The following is a 15,385-nucleotide window of genomic DNA, read 5'->3' on the forward strand; positions in this document are numbered from 1 at the left end:
CGACGGTGAGTTCCGCCCGGTGTATTTCGCGAGTGGAAAGACCACGCCGGCCGAGACGAATTATGCTAGCTACGAGCTAGAAGTTTTAGCGATAGTAAGATCGCTGCGAAAGTTTCGCATCTATCTATTGGGCATTAGATTTAAGATTGTCACGGATTGTAAGGCGTTTTCCCTCACAATGAGCAAGCGGGATTTCTGCGTGCGCGTTGCTCGGTGGGCTCTTCTGCTGGAAGAGTACGACTACTTCGTCGAACACCGTCCAGACAATAAGATTGTAACGGGTATATAGAAGGCCCGCGACTTCCCCGCCTAACACCGCGCCTTCCACCGCCCCACTCCCAGCGAGCGCGCCGAGACCGCGGCCGACCACAGCCTCTCGTCGCGGCCGCGAGGTGGCCGCCGCGACGAGCCGGCTGCTCGCGAGTGGAAGTGAGCGGTGGGAAGGATAAGTAGGCCGCGAGAAGCAGCAATCGGGGCAGTTGAGGCCAGGCATGCGAGACCGAGAGCGACCGCCGAGTAAGCCCTCCGCTGTACCTCCAACCCGACCGCACCCCGTTCCCACCGAAACCACCGTTTCCGCCAGACACCCTCGTTCCCGCATCCGAGCCTGCACCGTGCAAACGGGCAGGAATCCCTCCCCCGAGGGGCGCAAGCCTACGGGAAAATCGTCCGAGCCGGCACCGTGCAAACGGGCCGGAATCCCTCCCCCGAGGGGCGCAAGCCTACGGGAAATTCATCCTAGCCGGCACCGTGCAAACGGGCCGGAATCCCTCCCCCGAGGGGCGCAAGCCTACGGGAAACTCGTCCGAGCCGGCACCGTGCAAACGGGCCGGAATCCCTCCCCCGAGGGGCGCAAGCCTGCGGGACCGTCCTGCGAACCCCTGACCGACTCCCCGACGTCGAGGCGATACCGCGCCGCCGCGCTACCGATCCGCCGCGATACCGCCGCGATACCGCCGCAATCACGCCACCTGTGGGCACCCACTGTAAATAGAGAGAATACGGATAATAAACACGAGTATTCTACCAGAAAACGACTACCAGTTATTCCTCCTCGAGGCGCTACCGACCCCTGGCAGCCGGCTGAGTCGGCACTCCCTCCACCCCGACGGATACCCGTCACAAGATGACCCACGTGGACTCGTTGAGTAGGAACCCTCTGCCGACGTGCTATGTGATATCTGCCGGCCAAGACGACATGACGGCGAGAATTCGAAAAGCGCAGCGGGACGATGACGAGACGCGACGGATTCTCCAATTGGCCGAGCAGAGTCAGATAGACGGATATTTGACCAGAGGAGGACTGCTGTTTCGAACGGTCGAGGGCGAGGGGGACATCAGACTAGTGGTTCCGAAAAGTCTACAGACGCAGCTCATCCGACGTATCCACGAAAACGGACATTTCTCCGCAGCGAAAGTAGAGATTCTACTGAAGAGAGACTACTGGTTCCCCGGCCTCCGCCCTAAAATTGAGAAGACGATCCGGAACTGTATCCAATGCATACTGGCCGAGAGGAAAATGGGAAAACACGAAGGTTTCCTCAATCCGATTCCGAAGGGAGAGGAGCCGCTCGACACGTACCACATCGACCATTTGGGACCGTTAACATCGACGAAGAAGAGCTATCGACACGTACTAGTCATTGTAGATGCCTTTACCAAGTTCGTATGGCTGTACACCACCAAGACAACCAGCACAAGCGAGGTACTGAGGCATTTGGAGAAACAGGCCGTCACATTCGGGAACCCCCGACGCATTGTTTCCGATAAGGGCACCGCGTTCACCTCCAGGGAGTTCCAAGAGTATTGTAAGCGGGAGAGAATTCAGCACTCGCTCATAGCGACGGGAGTACCAAGGGGCAACGGCCAAGCGGAGAGGGTCAATCGGACGCTCATTCCGTTGCTGACCAAATTAGCAGCACCAAGTCCCGACGAATGGTACCGACACCTTGGCGCGGTACAAATGTTCTTGAATGCTACGCCCCATCGCAGCATTAACACCACGCCCTTCAACTTATTTTTCGGAACTCGAATGCGGCATAAGGACGATCCGCAGGTCCGAGAGATGTTGGAGCAAGAGTGGGCCGCTATGTTCGGAGAACACTGCGAAGAAATCCGGACGAAAGCAAGAGAGAGTATCGCGAAGGTCCAAGAAGAGAACAGAAGGACCTTCGATAAAAAACGGAAGAAGGCGACCATGTACGAGGAGGGCGATCTGGTAGCCATCAGACGGACGCAACTTGGTCCCGGCCTGAAACTAGCCGTGAAGTATTTGGGCCCCTATCGCGTCACCAAAGTCCTCAGAAATGACCGATACATGGTCGAGAAGGTCGGAAACCACGAAGGCCCCCATCAGACCTCCACCGTGGTAGATTCTATGAAATCCTGGGCCGGAGCGGACGATGACGATATCGACGGCGACGGCGACGGCGACGTCGAACAAGATCCGTACGAAAAGAACAACCGGTGCAGTCTCTGAGGGCAGAGCCTGAGGTCGGATGGCCGAGTGTAGGGTCCGCGCGATCGTGAATTCGAAAGGCAACGGTCGTCTCGCGGAAAGTAACGAGTAAAAATCGCGATGTGTCACGAAGGACAGAGCGCCGTGTTGTGGCAAAGGAAGCGCGAAGAGTATGCGTGAGAGAGGGAAAGAGAGAGAGAGTGAGAGAGAAAGAGTACGCGTGGCCGATACGGCAGCCGCGAACGTAAGACAGTGACGAAAGGACGATTGTAGAGAGACGAACTAGTGACGTGTAGAGACGACGAAAATGGGCGTTCGAAACGTCTATCGAGTGCGCGAAAATAATCGTGGGAGTGACCTCAGACGGAGGCGAACCCCGTAAATCCGAGCGCGGACGCAATTGCTGTAACCCCTGTACTTCTCTTTTTTTTTCTTGTTTTGTACATTATCACATTAAAGTTTTCGTTTCCTCGTGCTTATAAGTGACCAGTACTTCCTAACACCTCTGATCCCATATATATATATGTAGGAATAAAGCCGGCTGACTGGTCACGCAGATATTTATTGGCAATATATTTCACAATCACGACTTAAATTCTAAAACTTTACCGATTCGACTATTATTTTTTCGACACAAAAGAAACCCGACTATACGATTTTCACCATCTATTTTCAATCGTTAACTAACTCCGATGCCCGTCTGTCCCGTTTTTATATAGCGTTCGTCTTATTTATTTTATTTGTTTACTTCCCGGGGCAACGGCTGCTTGTCCTAGCGTTTTTCGAGCGAACGTCAAAACATCGCATCCCTTGCGCTGTTTTTCCGTTCGCTCAGGTGATTCGCGCCGCGAAGGTTGCGGGGCAACGCCTGATACCTTTAAACATTTGGCGGCTCTCGCGTCCCCGCCGCTCACCCTTCATTCATCCACACACACACATCCATTCATTCATCTCACACTCGGCCATCCTGCACTGATACCCGCCCCGGGTATCGTATTACGTGCTGAACATACTGGCCCACTTTCTCATTCATTCGTCACTTGACTCGCGTCCGCCCGCGTCGCTATCTTCGCTGCTGCTATCCTCCTCGTGGGTCCACGGTTTCATCTGATCCGCCGCGGTGGATGTCTTGTGTGGCCCCTCATGGCTCCCAACCTTTTCCACAACGTACCGGTCATGTCGTAGCGCCCTCACGATGCGGTATGGCCCCAGAAATTTTGCTGCTAATTTTATTCCCGGGCCCTGTTGCGTTCTTTTTATGGCCACTAGACTGTCCTTCTGGTATTTCGTTGATTCCTTACGCCTTTTGTTGAAACCCTTTTTGTTCTCCTCCTGGATTTTCGCAATTGCCTCTTTCGCTTTCGCTCTCGTTTCGCTTCGGTTTTCTTCGAAACTGGCCGCCCATTCTTCTTCCAACATCTCCCGTACCTGTGGGTCCTCCTTTGCACGCATCCGTGTTCCGAAAAACAATTGGAATGGCGATGTGTTGATGCTCCGGTGCGGCGTCGCGTTGAAATATTTTTGCGCTGCTTCCAAATTTCGATACCATTCTCTGGGATTCGACGATGACAGCTTGGTGAGAAGCGGTATGAGTGTTCGATTTACTCGCTCGACTTGTCCATTTCCCCGCGGCACTCCCGTCGTGATGAGCGAGTGTTGCACTCCTTCTCTCGTGCAGTATTCTCGGAATTCGGCCGAGGTAAATGCTGTTCCCCTGTCTGAGACGATGCGTCGGGGGTTCCCAAACGTGACCGCTTGTTTTTCGAGCCGCCGTAGTACCTCGCCAGTGCTCGTTGATTTCGTCGCGTAGAGCCAAACGAACTTAGTGAACGCATCGACTACGACTAGAATATGCCGATAACTTTTCTTCGTCGACGGCAACGGCCCTAAATGATCAATATGATACGTATCTAATGGTACTTCGCCCTTATAGATCGGGTTGAGAAAACCTGCTTCCCTAATTTTCGTTCCGCAAGTATGCATTCGATACAGTTCGCAATAATCTTCTCTGTCTTTAATCTAATACCCGGAAACCAATACTCCCTTTTTAATAATTTTTCTGTTTTCGCCGCTGCGAAATGCCCATTCCCGTGCGCTTGTCGTATCACCTGTGCCCGCAACCCTTTCGGCACGACTAGCCGGGCTTCTCCGTCGACAACCTTAAAAAGCAACCCGCCCCTAACTACGTAGCCGTCTATCTTTCCTTCCTCGGTCCCTTCGTATACCCGGCGCGTTTCGTCGTCTTTCTGTTGCGCTCGCCTAATCTTAAATACAATTCCGCTATCCTCGCAAATCGCTAAACATACCGGCAGCGGATTTCTGCTTAACGCGTCTACATGCGACATTGCTCTGCCCGGTCGGTGTTCAATCGCGTAATTGAACTCCTCCAGCAGTAGGGCCCATCTTGCTATGCGCACGCATAAGTCTCGCTTTCTCATCGTCAGCGCGAAAGATTTGCAGTCTGTGACTATCTTAAATTCGATGCCTACAAGATACGTTCTAAATTTTTTTAGACCCTTTACAACTGCGAGCACCTCTAGCTCGTAGCTGGAATACTTTTCCTCCGCCGGTGTTGTCTTCCCGCTCGCGAAATATACCGGATGCATTTCACCATCGTCGTCGCAGAGTTGCATTAATATCGCCCCGAAACCGTACATTGATGCGTCCGTATGTAGTCCGGTCCGTGCTTCTGTTCTATACAATTTTAGCACCGGCGACTCGCATAATTTTAATTTAAGTTCCTCGAACGCCGCTGTCTCCTTGGTCCCGAACTCAAATTTGACTCCGTCCCGTAATAAATTGCTCAATGGCCTTGCGATGAACGCGTACCCTTTTATAAATTTCCGGAAATACCCGGTTAACCCCAGAAAACTTTGAACCTGTTTGGTCGTCGTTGGTTTCGGGAATTTAGCGACAGCGTGCGATTTTCGCTCGGACGGTCGAATCTCGCCATTCTCGACTATGTGCCCTAAAAATTCTACTCTGCTTTTTAATAACGCGGACTTCTTCCAATTTATGTCGAGGCCCGCCTCTCTCGCCGTTGCAAGTACCTGCGCTAGTTTTTGCGAACCGGACTCGAGGTCGACTGCTGGTACGATTAAGTCGTCCACATACGATAATACTATTCTTTCGCTGATTAGTTTTCTAAATACGGCATCGATAAACCTCGCGAAAACGGCAGGTGAATTGCAAAGACCGAAAGGTACACGTTGTTTCGGCATGCACGAGACTTCGAGCTGCCTGAGGCCGGGACCGCTCAGAATTGAACGCTGAGGAAGGTGGTGTAGACAGGAGGCGATAAACGGGAACTCCGATTGTTGTTTCAACACACTTTATTTGGCACACGAGGCCAAACCGTCGAAAATGTATAAAGAGCTGGACATTATGCTATGAACGCGATATAAAATAAGCGACGACGCCGCGAGAAAACACTATGAGTTTCGAGTATGTGACGAAGTCACGAGATAGACAACTAATAATTTGATATTAAGTGAAGAGAGAAAGCAAGCGAGCGCTGCGAAGTTAGAACGACGTCTGCTCGTGCGTTCGCGCACGGTAACGCACGAGACGTCGGGAGAACCGTTGATCGTAGGGTTTTCCATAGGTGAATTCGGTTCACCTTTGATCGTGAGGTGAAATTCAAACAAAGGTGTTTGTCGCCGGTGACACGGCTGTTTACGCGACCGAGACAACGGCTGCTCGGTTTCGCGCTCACAACACGAAAACAAGTACGAACCGGCCACCAACGGTCGAAACCCCCTTCGTTTGAATCTCACAATTTTAGGCTAATCCTGAACATACCGCCCGCCTTGAAACGATAGTTTCGAAACGCACGCACACTGCTCTGTGGACGGAAGATGCCGAATCGGAAGACGCGAGAATCTCGAGCCGCCCGCCATGATGAGACGGGGGAATGAATTTAACGCAAGCACACGCAACCTTAATTTTAAACAAGAGAAAGCTTAGTCTAACGATCGCATAATTAATCTAACGCACGCAACTTACATCTAGGGAGCGCGACTTCCATCTATAACGCACGGAGGAAGTACCTTATTATTCCGCTGGGTTTTGACAAGAAACCGGCAGCGGGCACAGTTTAACGATGGGCCGCTTGAGCTCGGCGGTGCTTGTTTTAACGGTCACCACGCGCGTAGATCCGTCTTCGCCCGGATGTAGTTGCGTTACTCGACCGAGCTCCCACTTACAGGGAGGAAGATTCGGAAGGCGCAGAAGGACGAGCTGCCCGATCGCTAGTGAAGGTCGTTCGCGACGCCATTTACTGCGCTGCTGGAGAGTGTTGACGTAATCGTCTCTCCAGAGTTTCCAGAATCGCTCGGTCATGTGCCGAATAAGTTGCCAGCGCGAGAGGCGATTTTCGGCAAGGGTTAGCGTCGATGGCTGAGGGGGCACCGTGAGCGCCGAACCGATTAAAAGGTGGCCGGGAGTCAATGACTCGAAATCATCGTAGGAGTCGGATAGCGGAGATATCGGACGAGAATTGAGACAGGCTTCGATTGCACAGAGAAGGGTGGTAAACTCTTCAAATGTGAGAGTGCGATCTTTTAAAACACGACGCATATGATGCTTCATGCTTTTCACGCCGGCCTCCCATAGGCCTCCGAAGTGCGGGGCCGAAGGGGGTATGAAGTGCCATGAAACACCGTCGGTGGCAGTTTTATTTAAAAACTCGGGATTGTTAAGAGTTGCGCGATGCGCGAGATGGAGTTCGCGATTAGCTCCGATGAACGTGGTACCGTTATCTGAATACATTGCTTCTGGAATTCCTCGGCGAGAGCAAAATCGACAGTAGGCGTTGAGAAACGCGGGTGTTGAATAATCCGCAACCAGCTCGAGATGGATCGCCTTGGTTGCTAGGCATATGAACAACGCGATGTAAGCTTTGCGAGAGGTGATGCCCCGACCTGCGGATGCTCGAATCTGGACGGGGCCAGCGTAATCAAGACCGCAGTGAGCAAAGCATTTCGCGGGAGGAGAGACCCGAGGTTCCGGAAGCTGGCCCATGATTTGTGCGGGAATTGCAGCTCGCTCTCGAACGCAGGTGACGCAGGTGTGAATCACCGATTTCGCAAGAGTTCGCGCTCGTAAAATCCAGAAATTCTGGCGGAGGGTGCTCAAGGTGAGCTGGAGCCCACCGTGCAGCGAACGAAGATGCGCGTGTGCGATGATTAGTCGAACGAGGGGATGCGACGCGAGAATGATCGGATGTTTCGAATGATACGGTAAGGGAGCACGGTGTAGCCGACCTCCCACGCGTAGGATCCCTTGGTTATCGAGGAAAGGATTAAGAGCACTCAGAGGGTTCTTCGACGGCAGCGGTTGGTTCTGTAGGAGAGTCTTGCGTTCCGACGTAAATAGAGTGGATTGGATCCGGTGGATCCACCAGAACTTCGCGTTACTGCATTCGTCAGCCGAAAGCGCGAGACCATAACCGCGAGACGGAGCTCGACCTGTCTCCGGGTTACTGCGTCGACACGCGTACACGAAACGGAAGAGGTACGCTGTGACGCGAATGAGTTTTGGCCATGAAGAGAACCTTGTTTCCAGTTCCCAAGGTTGAGATAGGACGGCGGAATGAGCCGGTATGACCTTTGCCTCTAACGGATTGGTGTCGTCGATCCGAATCTGAAGCGGTGGCCATTCGGAGCGATCGCGGGTCAACCAGGCGGGACCTTGCCACCAGAGGGATGACCGAAGAAGGTCGTCGCTTAGGAGACCGCGAGAGGCGCAATCGGCAGGATTGTCTTCTGTACAGACGTGTCGCCATTCCGCGAGCGGGAGCCGGGCTTGAATCTTGGAAACCCGGTTGGCCACAAACGTCTTCCAGCGCGAGGGATGCTGTTGGACCCAATTCAGGACCACGGTCGAATCGGTCCAGCACACGCAGGAGAGATTTCGCGTGCCGAGGGTCGACTGGACAAATTCCATGAGACGCGAGAGAAGAAGGGCCCCTTGCAATTCCAGTCGAGGAATTGTCAAGGGATTCAGAGGTGCTACTTTCGATTTTCCAGCGAGGAGAGAAATCGTGACCTCGCCGGAGGGCGAGGTGCATTTGGCATACACGACGGCGGCGTAAGCGACTGTCGAGGCATCGGCGAAGCCGTGAAGTTCGATGCTAGGAGACCGTATAGAGGAGCCGATCCACCTAGGAAGGGTGACCGAGTCGAGGAGAGATAGGCGCTCGCAGATCGGTCGCCATTTGTCGAGAAGTGCCTCCGGTAGTTTTCCGTCCCAACTAATGCGGATTCGCCAGAGATCCTGAAGGAAGATCTTCGCAAGCACGGTTGCTGGAGTGACCCAGCCTAACGGGTCGTAGAGTTTGGCTATCGTGGAAAGAATCGACCTCTTCGTCGACGGCAATGGGTCAGCCACGATGGTTCGAAGTTGAAAGGCGTCAAGGGTTGGACTCCAGCTGACTCCAAGGACCTTGAGCTGGTCGTCAGGGGCGAGAAGCTTCGTGCACGCGAGACCGTGATCCGCTGGATCGAGATCGGTCAGCAACTCGGACGAATTGCTTGCCCACTTCCGGAGCCTAAAGTTCCCGCAGTCGAGGAGCGCGGTCAGCTGATTACGAGACTGGCGAAGGGATTCGAGGTCATCGTCCCCGAACAATACGTCGTCCACATAGATGTGGTGTTGAAGAATGTGCTGCGCGAGAGGGAAACGATGCCCGTCGTCCTCATTAAGCCGTTGAAGGACGCGAAGGGCAAGATATGGAGCGCACGTCATCCCGTATGTGACGGTGAGAAGCTGATATTCTCGGCACGAGGCGGAAAGTGCTGGCTGCCACAGAATTCTCTGGTAATCGACGTCCCGTTCGTCAATGAGAATTTGGCGATACATTTTCGCGATATCGGCTGTATAGACGAACCGGAATTTTCGCCATCGGAGAATAACTGCGGCGAGATCATTTTGCAGTTTCGGACCGGCGAAAAGGTGGTCGTTTAAGGAAGAGCCGTTGGTTTTGAGGCTGGAGGCGTTGAACACGACGCGAAGGTGGGTCGTAGCGCTGTCAGCTCGAAAGACAGGATGATGCGGGATGAAAACGCATTGCCGAGACGATGCAGTCGAATTTTGAGCTAGCCGCATGTGACCTAGACGCTCGTATTCGTCCAGAAACTCGCTATACTCTTTTGAGATCGCGGAACTCGTCTTTAGACGGCGCGATAGAGAGTGCATCATTTTCTCTGCGACCCGACGCGATTGCCCGATCTCTATGGGGGGTCCTGATCGGAACGGCAGACGAACGATGTACCGTCCGTCGGGAGCGCGAGACGTGTTGTCGCAGAAGTGACGCTCGCACGCTTCTTCGTCCGGTGTAAGGAGAGACTGGAGAGGGATTTCTTCTACTTCCCAAAATCGTTGCATTTCTGAAGTCAACTGTTGGTCAGCGAGACAGTGATGCGTGACAACGAAAGTCGACGGATCGCTCGGGCGCGACGAATTCGCGACCACGGGGCCCGAGATTATCCATCCGAAAATGGAATTTTGGGCAATAGGTTTCCCCGGCTCGCCCCTTCGTATTCCGTCAAGGATTATATGCGGATAGATGTCTGCTCCTAGAATCATTTGAATTGAGTCGGGACTCGAAGGATCCGCGTCAGCCCAGTTCAAATCCGAGAGATGCTCGAAATTACATGAATCCGTTACGCGCCGCGGTGTGTACGTGGACAGAGACGGTAACACGAGCGCGGTTGTTGTGACCGTTGGAGAGCGAGAAGAGCGCGGGGAGAGACGCAAACGTATCGCATGCCGAGCGGTGCCTGTGCGTACCCCACCAACTCCCGAAATCGTCGTCGCGACACGTTGACGTTTCGCCTGTAACAGCTGAGCAACAGCCTCGGTTACGAAGCTTGTTTCCGATCCTTGGTCGATTAACGCACGAACTGTTATGTTGCGGCCGGATTCGACGCTTGCATGCACCCATGCAGTGGCTAGTAAAATTGTCTTAGACGAGGTAGATTTCGCGGACGCGAGATGCGACTGTACTTCGGCGGTCGGGCACTTGTTATCGATTGATTCGGCCGAAGTTGTCGAATCGGGAGCGTGTCTCTCGTCATGCAACAACGTATGATGCCGCTGATGGCATACGCGACACGAATATTTACTCGTGCAATCTTGAGCGGCGTGCGATTGGCTCAAGCAATTTGAGCACCGAGATAATCGCTTAACGATTTCGCTACGACGGGCAGCGCTTTTCGCTAGAAACGATGGGCACGCGTTCATATAGTGACGCGAGCGACAGATCGGACACGCTACCGGAGATGACCCTTTTACCGCCGCGGTATGAACACGAGTGGACTCGTGTTGGAATTTACTCGCCGGAATTCCGCCTTTGAGACGTGCGGGAGATTTCGGACGCGAAACGGGAGGACTCGCACAACCTCCCTTGAAGTCCTCGAGAGCTCGGACACGGGAATCGATAAACGCTCGCAAAGTATCGAACGACGGCGGCGTCACGTCATCGCTGGTTTTTATGTTCCACGCTTTCCTCGTGGTGGAATCGAGCTTCTGCGATATTAAATGAACGAGAATATCGTTCCAGAGTTCGTCGGAACTTCGACCCAGGTTTTTGAGCGACGAAACGGCCATGCATACCCGATCGCGTAGGTCCTGCAGGTCCGACGCAGACTCGCGATTTAGTGCGGGCAACTGTAGTAACGCTGAGAGATGAACGGTCAGGAGGCGGCGCGGATTATCGTAACGTGCCTTAAGCGCATCCCACGCAATTTTGAAATTCGCCGCGGTGACCGGGATATTGCTCACACAATCAAGAGCGCGGCCTTTTAGCGATGAGACTAAATAATGCATGCGCGCAACATCCGTGAGGGACCGGTTGGAAATTATGAGCGCGTTGAATCGGTCGCGAAACGCCTCCCAGGTCTCGCAATGACCTTCGAATTGTGGGAGGTTGATTCGCGGGAGCTGCGCGGGTGGTTCCATCGAGAGATGGGAATCGGCCGAAACGGAATTAGCAGCACTTACATCCTCCTGTTTCTGCTGCTCGAGGACGTCCGTCATGAAGGCGAGGCTGTCCAAGTAAACCTCCTCCGTGGCTGCAAACTGGTCCTCGGTGAAGTACGGGTGGTTCATCTGCTCCTTCGATGAAAGGGCAGCTGCGACCTTTCCATGACCAGCCTCGTACTTCCTCCACTGATCCTTGATGTGGACGATCCGGGTCTGGACCACGCTCTTCGTCCACTTCTCCTTTCCCAGTTTTTTAAAATTCGATACAGCTCGTTCGATGGCCCGTTGTAGATTGAGCTGGTGCTCCAGATGTTCGGCCATGGTCGTATGTTGAACCGTGAAAGTCTACTTCCTCAGATCCGGCTCGAAGGACCAAAATGTTTCGGCATGCACGAGACTTCGAGCTGCCTGAGGCCGGGACCGCTCAGAATTGAACGCTGAGGAAGGTGGTGTAGACAGGAGGCGATAAACGGGAACTCCGATTGTTGTTTCAACACACTTTATTTGGCACACGAGGCCAAACCGTCGAAAATGTATAAAGAGCTGGACATTATGCTATGAACGCGATATAAAATAAGCGACGACGCCGCGAGAAAACACTATGAGTTTCGAGTATGTGACGAAGTCACGAGATAGACAACTAATAATTTGATATTAAGTGAAGAGAGAAAGCAAGCGAGCGCTGCGAAGTTAGAACGACGTCTGCTCGTGCGTTCGCGCACGGTAACGCACGAGACGTCGGGAGAACCGTTGATCGTAGGGTTTTCCATAGGTGAATTCGGTTCACCTTTGATCGTGAGGTGAAATTCAAACAAAGGTGTTTGTCGCCGGTGACACGGCTGTTTACGCGACCGAGACAACGGCTGCTCGGTTTCGCGCTCACAACACGAAAACAAGTACGAACCGGCCACCAACGGTCGAAACCCCCTTCGTTTGAATCTCACAATTTTAGGCTAATCCTGAACACACGTAAAAATTCATATTGCCCGTCGGGTACAACGAACGACGTGAATTTACGGCTGTCTTCACTCACCGGTACGTGAAAAAATCCATTTTTTAAATCAAGCGTGCTGAAAATACGCGCGCCCTTCAACGCGTCGAGTTGCTCTTCCACTATCGGTAGCGGATATCTGTCTTTCACAATCTTTTCATTCAATTTTCGGTAATCTATGCACAGCCGTTTTGAACCGTCTTTTTTGTTTACTAATATAATCGGACTCGCGTACTCTGACAACGACGGCTGTACAATGCCTTTCTGCATCCATTCCTCGATTTGCTTATTTACCAGCGTTCTCTCCGACGGCGCCAGCCGTCGCGCTCTTTGGTACACCGGCTGTTCGTCCTTTAAAACTATACGCATTTTAACATTCGTTTCGCGCGTCTTTTCGGGAACGTAGTTCGCGATCATCCGCTCGACTTTATCCTTCACCGCGGCATCACTAATATGCGATGTATCCACCCCGTCGACGCTCTCTATACATTCAATGCGGCATATATCCGGAATATCTCTGTCGGTAGTGCGTTCTTCCCGGCTTCCCCCTATTCGCACGACCCCTTTGTTAATTGCGACGTCTACTCTGCTTAAGAAATCTGCCCCTATAAGTAGATCGTATTTTAACAATGTATCTGGCACGACGTGCGCCGTGATCGGATACCAGCCCCCGTCGATCGCGATGTCTGACCTGAAACTACCCCGCGTCTTTATATTTCCGGACCCGATTCCCCGGAACGCTATCCCTCCATTCTGCAATCTCGGTGCGCCGATTTTGTCGTGGCATGCGGCTCTCATTAGCGTCAAGTCGCTACCCGTATCGATGAGAGCTGTCAAATTGTGTCCGTTTATTCTCACCGATTTGCAGGCCATCTGTCCGGAAATCTGTGCTACCAGGTTCTCGTTCCCTGCCGTCCCACCACTGCTCTGTTGTGGGCACCTCGGCGCGATGTGTCCATGCTCTCCACATCGGTAACATCGCAGACCGCGATCCCTGGCTGGGCAATTTCGGCTCAGGTGTCCCATTTCACCGCAGTTGTAGCAGTTCCCAGCATCTCTTCTCGGGGCCCTCCAGTCTCCCTGCCAGTGCTCCTCCGTCCTTGTCGGTGGGCTCACTCTTGAACGGTCTCCCTCCGTCCTCGGCGGCGGATTCGTTCTCCACCGGCCTCCATCCGTCCTCGTCGACGGACTCGCCCTCCACCGATCTCCTCGGAAACTGCTTCCCTGGCTCGGCTGTGGAAGCGCAAGCTTCTCGAAAGCTCGCAGCATGGCCTCCGGGTTGCTGAAGCAGTACATGATCGCCTGGTTCCTTAACGTTTGATCCGGAATGCCATCCACGAGATGGTCGATAAGCTCGTAGGAGTCATTGATCGGCACCCTGTTCGCCCTGATCATCTTATCGTGGTAATAGTCCACGAATGACTCGCCCCTTTTCCACGTCCGCTCCTGCAGTTGTCTCAGTGCTTCACTTCTGCTCGGACGAAAAAAAAACATTTTCCTATATTCGACCAGCAGTGTGTCGAAAGGCATCTCCACGAACTCAGCGCGTGACTGCAACCATTCCTGCGCCTTCCCTCGTAGTCTCATTCCCATGAGTATTTTTGCCTCGTCGTCTGATAGGTCGTACGTATTTTTTAATACCCTTAGCTGCCGTGACCAGATCGGGAAATCTTCGGACTTTCCGTCAAAATATCCTAAAAGCTCTGCAACAGATTTCACACTCACGTGCATTCTTCTTGTCTGCGGCCACGACCGCTCATCCGCTACGTCGCTTCCCCGTCCCGGATCCTGCGCCTGTGCGCGCTCGCTCTTCAGGTTTTCCAGTTCCTGAGCCATTCTTCCTACCACCCGTAGAAGATGCTCCATTCCTCCGGCCAGTCTGCTTAATTCGCTGCTGTTCCTCGCGTCTCTCTCAGCGTCTTCTCTGCAGTCGAACCCCAGAAACGGCGTGTGATTCTGCATCAACTCAACCTCAGGCGTCCCTTTCATCCACTGCCCCGACGGATCGTGTTCGTTTAACCGCGCTATCAATTCTACTTTTGTGCCCGCCGTCGATAACTCGCGACTCTCCAGCAACTCTTTCAGCCTTAGAATTGTAAAATCCGTTGGCTTACTTGCCATGTCTTCTGCGAACCTTTCCCGACTTTATTTGACTGAAATCTGGTTTCAGGTTGGACGAGCCCCCAAATTATGTAGGAATAAAGCCGGCTGACTGGTCACGCAGATATTTATTGGCAATATATTTCACAATCACGACTTAAATTCTAAAACTTTACCGATTCGACTATTATTTTTTCGACACAAAAGAAACCCGACTATACGATTTTCACCATCTATTTTCAATCGTTAACTAACTCCGATGCCCGTCTGTCCCGTTTTTATATAGCGTTCGTCTTATTTATTTTATTTGTTTACTTCCCGGGGCAACGGCTGCTTGTCCTAGCGTTTTTCGAGCGAACGTCAAAACATCGCATCCCTTGCGCTGTTTTTCCGTTCGCTCAGGTGATTCGCGCCGCGAAGGTTGCGGGGCAACGCCTGATACCTTTAAACATTTGGCGGCTCTCGCGTCCCCGCCGCTCACCCTTCATTCATCCACACACACACATCCATTCATTCATCTCACATATATATATATATATATATATATATATATATATATATATATATATATATATATTATTACTAACTAACGAGATTATACAATATGTGCGCATACGTGGTTAAAGTTATACAATGTAGTCATTAATATTAAGTTTTCAGGAATGCTGGGACTACGAAAATATCTAATTTATGCTAAATATACTTAAATTCTAGGGTTGTGTTTCGAATTTTACATTGGTTATTTAGTCCAAGGTTTCATTTGATCAGGGCCTACGGTTGTTGTAAAGGGTATGTGGGATCGCTGGAATCTATCGGGTTCTTTTACAATATAACGGTCATGATCAAGAACT

General features: G+C 52.3%; 1 protein-coding gene across 1 annotated transcript; it reads right to left on the reverse strand.

Annotated features, from left to right (window-relative positions):
- Positions 1–12,914: 12,914 nt before the first annotated feature.
- Positions 12,915–14,602, reverse strand: LOC143363695 (uncharacterized). Its single transcript, XM_076804242.1, has 2 exons — positions 13,293–14,602; positions 12,915–13,039 (listed from the first exon to the last, which is right to left on the reverse strand). The coding sequence occupies exons 1-2, from the start codon at positions 14,553–14,555 to the stop codon at positions 13,025–13,027; spliced, it is 1,278 nt and encodes a 425-aa protein (XP_076660357.1). The 5' UTR covers positions 14,556–14,602; the 3' UTR covers positions 12,915–13,024.
- Between the last annotated feature and the right edge of the window lie 783 nt (positions 14,603–15,385).

This window comes from Halictus rubicundus, unplaced genomic scaffold (genome assembly GCF_050948215.1).
Source record: "Halictus rubicundus isolate RS-2024b unplaced genomic scaffold, iyHalRubi1_principal scaffold0099, whole genome shotgun sequence".
Classification (NCBI taxonomy): domain Eukaryota; kingdom Metazoa; phylum Arthropoda; class Insecta; order Hymenoptera; family Halictidae; genus Halictus; species Halictus rubicundus.